Source organism: Miniopterus schreibersii, assembly GCF_964146895.1.
Source record: "Miniopterus schreibersii genome assembly, chromosome: 15".
NCBI classification, from domain to species: domain Eukaryota; kingdom Metazoa; phylum Chordata; class Mammalia; order Chiroptera; family Miniopteridae; genus Miniopterus; species Miniopterus schreibersii.
This window is the reverse complement of record NC_138115.1, coordinates 17716281-17730962: the sequence shown is the minus strand read 5'-3', so window position 1 is coordinate 17730962 and position 14682 is coordinate 17716281. Positions and strand designations below refer to the sequence as shown.

At 58.4% G+C, this 14682-nt stretch overlaps 1 protein-coding gene across 1 annotated transcript in view; it reads left to right on the top strand.

The window, feature by feature from the left end:
- Window positions 1-14682, top strand: part of DNAH1 (dynein axonemal heavy chain 1) — a gene marked incomplete at its 5' end in the record, with an annotated part of 71101 nt that overhangs the window by 51225 nt on the left and 5194 nt on the right. The window contains 23 exons of the mRNA XM_081160843.1: window positions 928-1158; window positions 1847-2043; window positions 2516-2651; window positions 3560-3768; window positions 3988-4159; window positions 4920-5111; window positions 5488-5598; window positions 6354-6539; window positions 6929-7120; window positions 8348-8515; window positions 8605-8796; window positions 8989-9120; window positions 9627-9752; window positions 10399-10518; window positions 10636-10785; window positions 10912-11072; window positions 11880-12105; window positions 12259-12454; window positions 12779-12930; window positions 13367-13563; window positions 13787-13935; window positions 14160-14314; window positions 14387-14518. Of these exons, the coding sequence (XP_081016969.1) occupies window positions 928-1158; window positions 1847-2043; window positions 2516-2651; window positions 3560-3768; window positions 3988-4159; window positions 4920-5111; window positions 5488-5598; window positions 6354-6539; window positions 6929-7120; window positions 8348-8515; window positions 8605-8796; window positions 8989-9120; window positions 9627-9752; window positions 10399-10518; window positions 10636-10785; window positions 10912-11072; window positions 11880-12105; window positions 12259-12454; window positions 12779-12930; window positions 13367-13563; window positions 13787-13935; window positions 14160-14314; window positions 14387-14518 (3882 nt within the window). The remainder of the gene's footprint in view (window positions 1-927; window positions 1159-1846; window positions 2044-2515; window positions 2652-3559; window positions 3769-3987; window positions 4160-4919; window positions 5112-5487; window positions 5599-6353; window positions 6540-6928; window positions 7121-8347; window positions 8516-8604; window positions 8797-8988; window positions 9121-9626; window positions 9753-10398; window positions 10519-10635; window positions 10786-10911; window positions 11073-11879; window positions 12106-12258; window positions 12455-12778; window positions 12931-13366; window positions 13564-13786; window positions 13936-14159; window positions 14315-14386; window positions 14519-14682) is intronic.

The window sequence follows — 14682 nt, the reverse complement described above, 5'->3', positions numbered from 1 at the left end:
TCTGCCCTCTTGCAGCTGAGCTCCATCTTACATGCCAAACCCATGCCTAGAAGGGCAGCTGTGATAGGACCACACAGCGGAGGAAGCCAGGGCAAGGCCAGAGAGGAAGAGGGTTCCTGATGGAGGCCCTGGGTGTGAGGAGATTTGGGGGAGAGCGGGTGGGATGCCTTCCAAAAATGAAGGGCGCCCAGGGGGAAGAAGCAGATAGTACAGCGGGGAGCAGAGTATCAGGGGTGCTGGACAGGCTCGGGCACATTCTGTGGGCTGCCAGGGGGACAGCATCCTGAAGGAGATGGGGAGCCGTGGGGCGGGGCGGGGCGGGGAGAGATCTGCGTAATGGAGACTTGATGGTCAGTGTGTGTGGGGCCCAGGACCAGGAAGGGAAAGTGAACGGGACAGAAGGCGCCCCGGCCCTGCCAAGCTATAACCAAAGGCGCTGAGAGAAGAGCCGGGAGGCTTCCTGAGAGTGGTCCCGTCACCCAGGGGTGGGGGGAAGCTGGGATGGCAGTGGCAGCAGAGATGGGGGCAGAGTCAGAGGGGTCACATCAGTGGAGTTTGCTGAGTGGTTAGATGTGAGGTATTGGGAAGGTGTAGAAAGAATCAGGCATCCCTCCCAGGCTTAGAACTTGGGGAGCCATTAGAGGGGAGAAGCCATGACCGGCTAATGGAGCTGGTGCCCAGCAGGCACTTGGCCAACTGGGCCTGGAGCTGGGGGTGGAGAGGCTCAGGCGGCACTCTGCGGGCCTTGGTCCTCAGTCGGCCAGCAGATGCACCTTCGAGCAGCCCCTGCAAGTGGCCCTCGCCTGGTCTCAGTGGCAGAGTCAGGCCCAAGAGCTGTGGCTCCTGCTCACCCTCCCTGTCCTGGTACTTTGAGAGGTGGCTGAGGACCCAGGGCTAAGAGCGGGTACTGACGCTGGGTGGCCACAGGACAAAGTGCAGCTGCTGCGACTGTGGTACCATGAGAACTGCCGCGTGTTCCGGGACCGTCTGGTGAATGAGGAAGACCGCAGCTGGTTCGACAAGCTCCTAGAAGGCCGCATGGAGGAGTGGGAGGTAGCCTTCAATGAGGTTTGCCCCTTCCAGCCCATTCTTTATGGAGACTTCATGTCACCAGGCTCTGACGTCAAGTCCTACGAGCTCATCACCAGTGAGAAGAAGGTAAAGGGGCCTGGATGGTGCCCTACCCCTGGTGGGGGCCTCTTCACTCTGCACCCTTGGGACCTAAGCCATCTGCAGCCACCAATAACAGGCCAAGTGTCAGGACACTGGGTTAGAGGGCCAGCTCTCGGACTTGAGGCCAGCATTTGCCTCCCTGCATCCTGTTTCCTCACCTGTCAGATAGGTACAGTTGGCCCTGCTTGGCCATCTCTGAGGACAAGTCTATGGTTCAGCTGAGGCAGGCTCTGTGAACAGGGACCTGCTGTGCCTGTTTGGGGACTCTCATCCCACTCACAGAGGGCCAGCAGGGCCCCTGGGGCCATGAGTCTGAGTTAGGACCCAGGGAGACAGGAAGAGGCCTGAGCCTGTGGCCTTGGAGCTGTGTGGCTGGAAGGAGCCTCCTGATGGTCTCTCTCCACACATCTCTCCTTGTTCCCAGGAGCTCCCATCAGGGTCCCAGGTCAGTACATCCTGGTGAGCCCCAGAGGAAGAAGGCAAGGTTCTGACCCTGACCCTCAGGCTTCAGTGTGTCCTATGGGTCCTGCCTCATTCAGGCAGACCTGGCTTCTTAAGGCCCAACACCCTTTATGCACAGCAGAGGAGGGCAGTGATGGGAAGGGGTGCACCTCTGCTTGGGGGTCCAGGTGCACAGGCACAGAGGAAAGACCCGGTCTCCCTATCCCTCCAGATGATGCAGGTGATCGAGGAGTACATGGAGGACTACAACCAGATCAACACAGCCAAGCTGAAGCTGGTCCTCTTCATGGACGCCCTGAGCCACATCTGCCGCATCAGCCGAACCCTGCGCCAGGCATTGGGCAACGCACTCCTGCTGGGCGTAGGTGGCAGCGGCCGCAGCTCCCTCACCCGGCTCACCTCGCACATGTAAGAGCCCCAAGCATGGTGGACAGGGGCAGACTGTTGGTTCCATCCATGTTCTTCCATAGTGCTGGGAACCCAAGGCAGTCCCAAGCCAGACCCTCCCAGCCCATGGGCTTCTGGAAGGACTGGAAACAGGACCTGGGGTCCAAGGAGAGGCAGCAGCAGTGCACTGTGCTGCTATGGGCAGGGGGTATATGTGCAGTCATCCAGGAGGGATTCCTAGAGGCGGTGGCCATAAACCTGCTCTCAGAATCAGAGCTGGGAGGATGGAAGGGAAGGGAAGGGCATTTCAGATCTAGGGAACAGCTTGAACAAAGATCTGGAGACAAGAGAGCAGGTCAGGGCCTGGAGAGTCTGCAGATGTGCTCGGGGTGAGAGCAAGACTCTGGATGGCTGGGGTGGGTTGTGGGCACCCACTAGCACCTCAGCATTTGGCCCCAAGCTTTGGCACACCTCTTCCCAACTTTATCTCCAGGGCTGAGTACGAGTGCTTCCAGATTGAGCTGTCCAAGAGCTATGGCATGACTGAGTGGCGCGAAGATGTCAAGAAGATCTTACTCAAGGCTGGCTTGCAAAACCTGCCCATCACCTTTCTGTTCTCGGACACCCAGGTGCCACCACCATGGGCAGTGGTCAGGGTCCAGAGTGGGCTGGATATAACCCCATCTAGTATGGCATCCTGGGAGTGGCTTGTGACATCATGCCCATGTCACTGTCAGTGGGGTGAATCTTAGGAGAGATGGTCAGGACCAGGGGGAGCCACAGATGGATGGGTCAGGTACATGGGGCATAGATCATTACTACGCCCCAAGTATAAAGAAGGTCCCTGGCGCTATAGCTGACCACAAGCAGCACCCACTCACTGGCCAACAGCTTCTTGCCTCAACAACCACCTAACTTGTACCCAAAGTGCTATGCCAATGGCTCCCCTCTTGGGGGTTGCTCTCTCTGGAGCACCCTATGCATGAGGCCTCTCCCCATGACTCTGAGAGAAGGAGAGGTTGTGGCTCTAGAGCCTCAAGACAAATAGAACAGAGATTAAACCTGGCTGGTGGTCAGAGTTGGGCCGTGGCTAAATCCCTGGGATGTGTTCCACCCTGACAAGGACTCCTCTGATCCTACCCCTGGGATCCCTATAGAGTCAGCCAGGGAAGGATGCCCTCTGGCACTGGCTAGGCCCTGACCATATGAGTTGGGCAAGGACCCATTTCTGCCTGTGGCCTGGTTTCTGCCTGTGAGTAAACTGAGGCATGGAGAGGCCAGAAAAGTGAAGAGAAAGATACCACCCAGGACCCAGGGCCCTTCTACAGCGCAGTGGAGATGCTCAGGGTCTGCCGTAGGGTGGGCCTGGATACAAGTCCTCGACCATGAATTATGAGGTTACTATGTGACCCTGGGCTTTTCTGAGACTTGGTGGCAGATGAGGCTGTTGTGCAGGTCCAGTGAGACCACGGTTGTGGAGTCCTACACCTGGGAGCCATCTTCAAGGCTCAGCTCCTCCGCCCCTATCTGTCCCCAGATCAAGAACGAGTCCTTCCTGGAGGACATCAACAATGTCCTGAACTCGGGTGACATTCCCAACCTCTACTCCACGGACGAGCAGGACCAGATCCTCAACATCATGCGGCCCTACGTCCAGGAGCAGGGCCTTCCACCCACCAAGGCCAACCTCATGGCTGCCTACACGGGGCGCCTGCGTAGCAACATCCACATGGTGCTGTGTATGAGGTACAGGCAGCCATCACAGCCGCAGGGACAGCGGGGCTCAGCAGGGGCGCACTCGGGCCAGCGATGGGGAGAGATGGCCGGGGCGTTGCCATCATGCCACTGGGTCCACGCTGCTGGGTGTTGCCTCCCAGCTGCCGTGCCACTGGGCTATGGAAGGGCCCTGGGTCCTGGGCTGCTGGGGGGTAAATCAGTGTCTCGTTTGGACTCCTGGCCCTCCAGCCCCATCGGAGAGGTCTTCCGAGCTCGCCTGAGGCAGTTCCCGTCCCTAGTCAACTGCTGCACCATCGACTGGTTTAACGAGTGGCCGGCGGAGGCCCTGGAGTCTGTGGCCACTATATTCCTGAATGAGATCCCAGAACTGGAAGCCACTTCTAAAGTAATTGAAGGACTGGTAAGTGTCTTGATTAGAAACAAGCCATCAGAGGAAAGCGTTTAGGTTTGGGTTTGGGGTCACCAAGGCCTGAGTGAGAGCCCTAGGCCCACCACTGATGGTAAGCCTTTAAGCAAACAGCTCTACCTGTCTAAGCCTCAGTTACTTCATCTGTATAATGGGAGTACCACAGGTCTTTACAGTAACTGACACTGGGCACACAGTGGCAGTTACCATCTATCTAATTCCCTGAGGGCTTTGTGGCAGCTTTCTTCAAAGAACTCCTTATCACAACCCAGAGACCAAGATGGGGGTGGGGCTAGGAGTGTCTGGTCCAAGTTGAGAGAGCGATGGTCACCTGGGGGCCAAGAGCTAGGGTGAACCCATTTCCCATTTCCCCTCAGCTGTGCTGAGGCCGTGGGCTCTTCCGTACCTCAGATCCAGTCTAAGGGGGGGGCCTCACCTTAGGACTCTCCCAGAGAGGCAGGTCATCGGGGCTGTGACTGGGCCGAGAGCTGGAAGATGCCTGGGTCCACATTCAAAGCCAGCTCTGCTTTGAACAGCCCCTTAACTTCTCTGGGTCATGGGGGTTTTTATCTGCAGAACAGGTGGCCTTGTCCTTGAGGTTGTGAGGTCATAGGAGAGAGTGAGTGTGAGTGGCATCGAGGTTCCTGCAGTGGCTCCCTTCTCAGGACCAGGCTGCGGTAGTTTCGAGGGCACCCGGTGCCCTCTCTTTGCTGGAGGTTCTACAAGGCTGCCATCGGTGGTCTCCCTCCCGCAGATCAAGGTTTGCGTGTGTATCCACCAGTCAGTGACCAGGAAGTGTGTCGAGTACCTGGCTGAGCTGGCCCGCCACAATTACGTGACCCCCAAGAGCTACCTGGAGCTGCTCCATATTTTCTCCATCCTCATCGGGCAGAAGAAACAGGAGCTTAAAACCGCCAAGAACCGCATGAAGAGCGGGCTCGACAAGGTGAGCTGCGTGGAGCTCGGGGCAGCGGCCAGCCGTGCGTGGTTCTGCCCCCTCCACCTTAGCCCCGATCCTGGCGGCCAGGCCAGCCTTCCGTCGGAGCCCATAGCATTTAAATGGCTGGCTTCCTCCTTCACCAAAGGAGCAAGGCTGCCAGCCCAGAGGCAGAGCCAGAGCAGATTTCTCCGCAGATTCTTAGGGGACTGCTCCCTTCCTCTGGGGTCTACTGGGCAACCTGGGGTCCCCGAAGCTGCCAGCCACATCCTCTCACTCGTGAGTGAGGACAGCCCTGCAGGGCCCTCTCTCCAGCCTCCTTCTGGCCAGGCTCTCTCTCTGCTCCCGTCACACCTGTTTTTCTGTCTGTGCCCCCCACCCGCAGCTGTTACGAACTTCGGAGGATGTGGCCAAGATGCAAGAGGACCTGGAGGTTATGCGCCCTCTGCTGGAGGAGGCTGCCAAGGACACTGTGCTCACCATGGAGCAGATCAAGGCAGGGGCTGTTCCAAGCCAGTCCCTGATGTCTGACCACGTCTGAGGGTGCCCGGCATGCCTGTGCAACCACAAGAGTGCTAGCTGCCTGACCTCTGCATGTCGCTTAGCCTATCTGTGCCATTTCCTCATTCAGTGGTCAATTGTTTATTCCACAAATGCTTGGTCAGAGCCTATTCTATGTCAGGCACTGCACTGGGCAGGGGATATGCTGAGGAGCAAGACAAACAAGTCCAAACCCCAATAATCGCAACATGAACTACGTGGCTGGGCCGCCACAGGCAGCCATGCAGTCTGCCTGGTTTCTGAGATCCTCTGAGCCCCACCCCCTTCAGACATCGCAGATTTGCGCACTCACTATGACAGTTTTCTGGCAGAAGTAGTCTTGCTCTACAAAGTCCGTATATTGAAACTTTTCCCAGCAGGTGGAAAGACAGGGACTTGTGGGAGGAGCGCCTTTCTCTTACATGGGGCCCTACGGTCTCAGGGGGCCTGCCCCATAGGGCTATTATGCTCAAGCATGTAAAGCCAGAGCCCCATGCCAGGCCCACAGAGAGCGCTCAGGACTGGAAGGGGCTCTAGCATTACAGATCCCCAAGGCCTGTGGCAGCTAAGAGGGTCCTTGGAGCACGGAGCACCCCAACCCCCATTTTCTTCCACCTGAGGAAACGAGAGGCAAAGAGAAGAAAGGGGAGGAGGGCACACCTATCCCTGACACTTTCCACCAGCTGGGCCTTCCCTGCCTCCGATCCCCAGGTGGACACGACCCTTGCCGAGAATACCCGGAAATCAGTGCAGGCAGAGGAGATCAAGGCCAACGACAAGGCCAGGAAAGCACAAGCTATTGCTGATGATGCCCAAAAGGATCTGGATGAGGCACTGCCTGCCCTGGATGCAGCCCTGGCCAGCCTGCGCAACCTCAACAAAAATGACGTGACTGAGGTGGGTGGCCAGGCATCTCCCAGAGCTCCCCTGGCATTTTCCCCTGGTGCTTCTTGAGTCCTGGTGCCCAGGCCCTTCCTCTACACATCCCTTGGGGGTCATGTGCCGAGAGGGTAGACCTAGGACTTGAACCCAGCTACCTGCCTTTACCTCCTTGTACCAGCCCCAGGACAGGGGCATGGGAGGGCTTTGGGCCCTGAAAGGTGAGCTTCCTGGCTGGGTACATGGGGGAGCAGTAGGCCTCCAACCTTGAGGTCTCCAGGTATGCCCTTTGTCTGTGGTGGCAGAGACTTGGCTGGTGGGGCCCACCCTGTCTGACAGCTGTCCTACTCAGGAGTACCCACTCAGCGATGGACTTCCCCCTTCTCTACTTTTGGCCCGGCCACCAGGTGCGAGCCATGCAACGGCCACCCCCGGGTGTGAAGCTGGTCATAGAAGCTGTGTGCATCCTGAAGGGCATCAAGCCCAAGAAGGTTCCTGGAGAGAAGCCTGGCTCCAAGGTGGATGACTACTGGGAGCCCGGCAAGGGGCTGCTGCAGGACCCCGGCCGCTTTCTCGAGGGCCTCTTCAAGTTTGACAAGGTGAGCCTGCTAGGCACCTGACCAGCCAGTGAGTGAGGGCCACCCAGCTGGCCAGGGAAGCAGGGAGAGGAGCCTGCCCCACCACAGCACTGGAGTCTCTGTCCTGTCTCCCTCTGCCTGCATACACGCAGCCCTGTGGCCACAGAGCTGACAGGAACTAGATCCTGGCCTGGAGGAACTCTGGCTGGTGGGGGTGACACACATACCCACCAACAGATGGGTATTGAGGAAATCAGGACCTGGGCAGTGCCCTGTGTCCATAGGATGTCACCCTGTTACTCCAAGGCTCTGCAGCCTGGAGATTCTCGTGCCCTTTCCTCCCTGTGACTCCCATGGCCTTGGCCTAGACATTCACCATCTGCTTGATCATTGCCTCTACCTCTCAGCCTCAGCAGCTGAGATTAAGCTTCCCCTGTTTGTCTTTGGGTTTCTCTCCCTGTCTACCTGGGGCTCTCGTTGTCCATGGGCATATGCTCGGGAGTCGCTTCAAGGTTAGGTCAGCCGGGGGCCCGCAGCCGTCCTGGAGGGCTCCTCTTCAGCCCAGAAATTGGCTAGGGGGCAACTATCTCTCCCCGGTAGGTCACCCACCACCACCATGTGTTGGTGTTGGGGCCCCAGGCATTCCCAGGGTGCACTGGAAAGTAGCAGGACCCCTGTGAGCTTCCCCATCCCTCCTCCTCCTCTTCCATCAGCCTGGAAACCAGAGGCCTCACAGGCCTAATTAAGTCTGAATCAGAAGTGCTCAGGGCCAGTGCTCAGGCTCTCCTGGCCCCAGGTCTGAGCTCTGGGAGCTCGTGAACAATGCGTCTTCTTGGGCCCATCCTGCACTATAGGACTGGAGTCTCCCAGGATGGGACAAGATCCCCAGGGGTGTGGTGAGCTCTTGGGGTGGCGATTATTACCCTTGAACATGATTCATCTTCACACCTGCAAGGAAGCTGCCCTTGTCCCTAAATGAGTTTTAAATGGGGCCTGTGTATTATCAGATCTTGAGGCTATGTCATTTCTAAAGAAATCTCCGATCCTGTTATCTGAAATCCTGGAACATGAAAGTTTCCCTTCTGGCCAGTCTTTCTGGATCATGTTTATTCTCTAAAGAGGATACCTGTAGTGAGGCCTATACAGGGCATGGGGCGCAGAAGCAGGATCAGGGTGTCCCTTAGCAGGCCCCACTACCCTGTCTGCACTGGGAAGTAGCCTTCTGAGGTCCATGGTTCCCATGTCCAGGACAACATTGGGGAGGGGGTGATCAAAGCCATCCAGCCATACATCGACAATGAAGAGTTCCAGCCTGCTGCCATCGCCAAGGTGTCCAAGGCCTGCACCTCCATCTGCCAGTGGGTGCGCGCCATGCACAAGTACCACTTCGTGGCCAAGGCAGTGGAGCCCAAGCGGGTGAGGGCTGGGTACATCTGGAGGGCAGGGGAGGGGGGGAGGACTCCACAGGGCACTCAACAAGCTGCCCCTATGCCCTGTGGTTGCAGCAAGCCCTGCGGGAGGCCCAGGACGACCTGGAGGTAACACAGAAGATCCTGGATGAGGCAAAGCAGCGCCTGCAGGAGGTGGAGGACGGCATTGCCACCATGCAGGCCAGGTACCGAGAGTGCATCTCCAAGAAGGAGGAGCTGGAGCTGAAGTGTGAGCAGTGTGAGCAGCGGCTGGGCCGAGCTGACAAGGTGCACACACCCCTCCGGGGAGGGCCTGTGGTCATGTTCTGCCCCAGAAGGGCTAGAAGGGTCTGGGTGGTGGGGGGTATTGTGGTGGCGGTCTGCAAACCCTCCCAGGCAGCCTGGGGGCTGCATTGGGCAGGAATGCCCAGGCCCCAGGCCTAGCCTTCCAGAGCCCACCCCATGGGGCTCCCTCTGCAGCTCATCAGTGGTCTGTCGGATGAGAAGGTGCGTTGGCAGGAGACAGTGGAGAACCTGGAGCACATGCTTGACAACATCTCTGGAAACGTGCTGGTGGCTGCTGGCTTTGTGGCCTACCTGGGCCCCTTCACGGTAAGGAGCCTCCGGCCCTGCCTGGGACAGCCTCACCTCCCAAAGAGGCCCTGCCCCTCACCTCCCTGAGGGGCAGCCTGTGGGGCAGCTCTTCCCTTGCTCACTCATTCAGCAAGAACTTATCAGGCACCCTGTCTGAGCCAGGTGCTGTTCCAGGCACTGAGATTATGGCAGTGCACGAAACAGCCAGAAAACCTGCCCTGGTGGGGCTGGCCTTCTGGTGAGAAATATGAGCTTGCACTTCCGGGCTTGCTGTGTGCGTGTCATTCATGCTCACAGATGCCCTGATAGGTGGGCATTGTTAGGATTACCCCTATTTCACAGATGAGGGGCTGAGGTTTACAGAGGCCAAGGAAGTCACCCAAAGTGGGACTAGAGTGCAGGTGTCAGCTCCATGTCTGAGCTCTGACCTCTGTGTACAACTGCCGAGTGCTGGGGTGCAGAGGGAGATGGGAGGGTGTCACCGGTGTCGTGTTGGGGTAGACCTGAGTCTGGCATCTCCCCAGGGCCAGTACCGCACAGTGCTTTATGATCACTGGGTCCAACAGCTCAAAATCCACAACGTCCCACACACCTCCGAGCCCACGCTAATCGGGACACTGGGGAATCCTGTGAAGATCCGCTCGTGGCAGGTGCCTGCCCTGGGGGGTTGGAGTACCGGGGCTGGGCTTGTGACACATGCAAGCTGGGCTGAGAACCTCCTGCCTCTCTCCCATCCTCTTTCCTTCATTTGCTCGGAAATGCCTCCCCTGAAACCACCCAGGCCCAGCAAGAGGGTGATGGGTAGGAGAGGAGAAAGCTGAGCACAGTGTGGCTCAGATGCTAACTGTGGGCAGAGAATTCAAGGGGTGCTTGAAGAATGGGGGTGGAGGTAGAGCGGGGGGAGCAGTGTCCAGAGGGAGGGTTAAGAAACATTCCTGAAAGAAGTTGTGTCTCAGCTCAACCCTGAAGGACAGGCAGGGTTGGCAGAGGGAGAGAACCAAGAGGCAGTAGGCAGAGGTCAAAGGTGAGCATAGGCTGGGAGGGCCAATGGGCTGCAGGCTCTGTGGAGATGGTCTAATTGAGTGAGAACTCAGTAGGCAAAAGGATAGAGAAGCCCAGGGAAGGAGAGTGTTGGGAGCCAGCCTAGGAGCACACTGCCCCCTGCCCCCACCTCCAAGTAGACACAATAAGGAGAGGACAGACACAGCCAAAGCATGAGGCTGGGGGTAGCTGGTGCCCCAGCTGGCACTGTTCATGTGAGACCCCCAACCCAGTATGGCTCCTGGCGCCCCACAGATTGCTGGCCTCCCCAATGACACCCTGTCAGTGGAGAATGGGGTCATCAACCAGTACTCCCAGCGCTGGACCCACTTCATTGACCCTCAGGGCCAGGCCAACAAATGGATCAAGAACATGGTAAGCCCCACTGGCCAGGTGCCACCGCCCCACCCAGCCAGGCTTAGCAGGCACAGGAGTAGCTGAGCCTCAGTGTGGCTCTGGGCCCCACCACCCCTGCCTGCCCTCCTCCCACAGGAGAAGGAAAGTGGGCTGGATGTGTTCAAGCTGAGTGACCGCGACTTCCTGCGCAGCATGGAGAATGCCATCCGCTTTGGCAAGCCCTGCCTTCTGGAGAATGTGGGCGAGGAGCTGGACCCAGCTCTGGAGCCTGTGCTGCTCAAGCAGGTAAGCCTGCAGCCGTGGGAGGGTGGGGAGTGGACTGTCAGCCTGGACAGGGGAGAGGGCAGCCTCCCTCCCCTGCCACGCTGGTGAAGCCCAGACCACAGCACTTGCCCATCCGGCCCCCCGCAGACATACAAGCAGCAGGGGAACACAGTGCTGAAGCTAGGGGACACAGTGATCCCCTACCATGAGGATTTCAGGATGTACATCACCACCAAGCTGCCCAACCCACACTACACGCCTGAGATCGCCACCAAACTCACCCTCATCAACTTCACCCTGTCACCCAGGTAAGCCCCCAGCCCCGAGGCTCCTGAGTAACTGCTACGCATTGGGCCTATCCAGCTGCCCCTCTCCTACCCCCAGGCCGAGACTCAGTGGGTCTTTCCCCCACTCAGAGGCTCTGCCAGCTTCCTCCTGGTCACTTTGACACTCCAGGCCTTTCTAGCCCTTCCACCAGCTTCCCTTACTTGCGTGTTTCCATCTAAAACCCCCACCTCCAACTCATCCTGATCCCTGGTCCAGACCCCACCCCAGCCTCCCTGGAGAGCAGTAGTCCCAGTGGTCCCTTCCCCTGCAGCTCAGCCGTTTGGGGGCCCTTGTGCATTCCCCCCCAGAGCTGTTCTGGAGCCCTGAGTCAGGCACACTCTGGATCCCTGCACCCCAGCCCTGTTTCCTGCCCTTGCTGCCATGAGCCCAGGCACTGTGACTTTCATTGATCACCACAGACTCCAGAGGCATAGTGGCCACTATGAAACTCTCCAGAGAACAGGGGGTGGAAACACCCTTAGGGCCTGTCCCTCCCAGTCACCTTCAGCCTCCTCTTGCTGAGAGGGAATTTTTCAGGGACCCCACAGCTCACACATCCAACTGCCTGGCCCTTACTGGGATTCCAGGCTACCACCCGAGGTCTCACTGAGAACTGATCACTTTGAAAGTAGGCTCTGCATTATCCCTGCAGCCTGAGACAGGTTAGGCCTCCCAGGCTGACACCGGCAGGGACTCTGTGCTCTTGGAGCCCCAGGAGCACAGATAGATAGTGGGACTGGCCCTTGGGCCTACCAGGTATTAGATAGGGTGTTCCCTGCCCCTGGCAGTGGCCTAGAGGACCAGCTGCTAGGCCAGGTAGTGGCTGAGGAGCGGCCCGACCTGGAGGAAGCCAAGAACCAGCTGATTGTCAGTAATGCCAAGATGCGTCAGGAGCTGAAGGACATTGAAGACCAGATCCTGTACCGGCTCAGCTCCTCTGAGGGCAACCCTGTGGATGATGTGGAGCTCATCAAGGTGCTGGAGGCTTCCAAACTGAAGGCTGGGGAGATCCAGGTCAGCAACTGCCTGCCCACCCTGCCGGCCTCTCCCCACCCTGCCTGCCTTCCACCACCTGCCCCAGGCCTGACCCCTGTTCCCACCCACCTCTACCTGCTACTCTTTGCCAGTCTACCTGGGCCTGACCATCCCCCTCCACTGCACCCCCAGGCCAAGGTCAGGATTGCAGAGCAGACAGAGAAGGACATCGACCTCACACGCATGGAGTACATACCCGTAGCCGTCCGCACCCAGATCCTGTTCTTCTGTGTGTCTGACCTGGCCAATGTGGACCCCATGTACCAGTATTCCCTCGAGTGGTTTCTCAACATCTTCCTCTCAGGCATCGCCAACTCAGAGAGGGCAGGTAGCCCTGGCACACATGCACATGTGCACAGAAACACCAGGCTCCCCCCCGGCACAGATGGGATGCATGAACACATTCCACAGTGGGCACATACACAAACTCACACCCATCTTCACTTGCACATGCTCTCATATCAGACACACTCTACATAAAAACACACTCCCCGCTCTGCCCTTCTAGGAGCCCTTTCACTGGAAACTTCAAATGCCCCAAGGGGAGGCCCAGGCTGCCCTGTGGCTGCTGGGGAGGCTGGCTGGGTTGGACCCCAGGGGTCTTGCTTCCCCCCCCCCTCCCCATGTGCTACATCACCTCTCTGCCCTGCAGACAACCTGAAGAAGCGCATCGCCAACATCAACCGCTACCTGACCTACAACCTCTACAGCAACGTTTGCCGCAGCCTCTTTGAGAAGCACAAGCTGATGTTCGCCTTCCTGCTGTGTGCCCGCATCATGATGAATGAAAACAAGATCAACCAAGTGCATAAGCAGAGAGGCAGCGGTTGGGCTGGGGGGCCAGGGGGCCAGGACAGACTGCCTGAGGACTGTTGTTGGGCCTGGGAGAACGGGGGAGAAGGAAAAGAATGGCCAGGCATGAAGGCACAGCCAGAGCAAAGGGGCAGAGGCCTCAGGAAACACGGTTCCTTGCTTAAGAACAGCCAGGAGACCCTGGGGTAGCTGTGGCCCAAGCAGTCCTGTGAGCACAGGCCTCGGAGCCTTGAGTGTGCTGATGGGTACAGAGGCTGGCCTGAATCTCCCAGCTCATGCTCTCATGAGCCCCAGGTATTTCGTGGTGTGTTGAAAAGCACTGCCAAGACAGTGAGAGTGACAGCCACCACTGCTCAACCCTCACTGTGTACTGTGTGGGCTCTGGGTACACAGGGGCTGGCACTAACCTCCCTCTGTCCCCTGCCAGAGCGAATGGCGCTACCTCCTATCTGGGGGCTCCATCCAGGTCATGACTGAGAACCCTGCAGCAGACTGGCTGTCAGAACGGGCCTGGCGAGACATCCTGGCACTGTCAAACCTGCCAGCCTTCTCCTCCTTCGCCACTGACTTTGTGAAGCACCTCTCAGAATTCAAGGCTATCTTCGACAGCCCCGAGCCCCACCGGTGAGCTGGGCCCCAAAGCATGGCAGGGTGGGCACATTAAGGGGGCAACTCGCCAGACACAGGACCCTTCTGAGGGGCCACCCAGGATTGCCCTGCAGCTGTGGCCACATTTCTTCCATGCCCCTGGGACACTCCACTCTCCTGTGCCAGCCAGCCAGCAGAGTCCCTGTGGCCAGTGCCTTCCCACAGGTCAGCTTTCAAGGAGACATGGGCACTATTGCAGGGAGCCATTGCCTGGCATCTGGGACCAGTACCTGGACCATTTTCAGAAGCTGCTGGTCCTGCGCTGCCTGCGTGGAGACAAGGTCACCAACGCCATGCAGGACTTTGTGGCCGCCAACCTGGAGCCACGCTTCATTGAGCCCCAGGCAAGTGCTGCCTGCCAGTGCCACCAGCTAACTCCCACCTTGGGTTCCAGGGGCCTGGCTGTACCTGGACAGACCACTTTGCAGCCCTGGTCAGGCCAGGACCCCCAGCCCCACCCCTCCAAAGTCTCTGAGAGGTTCCAGGCCCCACCAAGAAGACCCCTGGGAGCCCCTTGCTGAGAGCTCCTTAGTCCCAGGTAGCCCCAACATCTCTCCTGGCCCTGCAGACAGCCAACCTGTCAGTGGTGTTCAAGGACTCCAACTCCTCCACGCCCCTCATCTTTGTGCTATCTCCTGGTACTGACCCAGCTGCTGACCTCTACAAGTTTGCTGAAGAGATGAAGTTCTCCAAGAAGCTCTCTGCCATCTCCCTGGGCCAGGGCCAGGTAAGGGTGGGACAAGAAGGGTGATGGGGTCAGGCCAGCTGGTCCCACCACTCAGCACTCCGACCCTCACAGGGTCCTCGGGCGGAAGCCATGATGCGCAGCTCCATAGAGAGGGGCAAGTGGGTCTTCTTCCAGAACTGCCACCTGGCCCCAAGCTGGATGCCTGCCCTTGAACGCCTCATTGAGCACATCAATCCCGACAAGGTGCGTCAGCCTCCTCTGCTGAAGGGAGTACTAATGTGTCCACCCAGAACTGTGAAGCTAAATGAGATGGTCCCACAAAGTACTCTGCCCAGCCCAGGCACACAGGGAGTGCTTAGGAACCGACATATGGAACATACATCGACTGCATTAATCTTCCCAGTGCC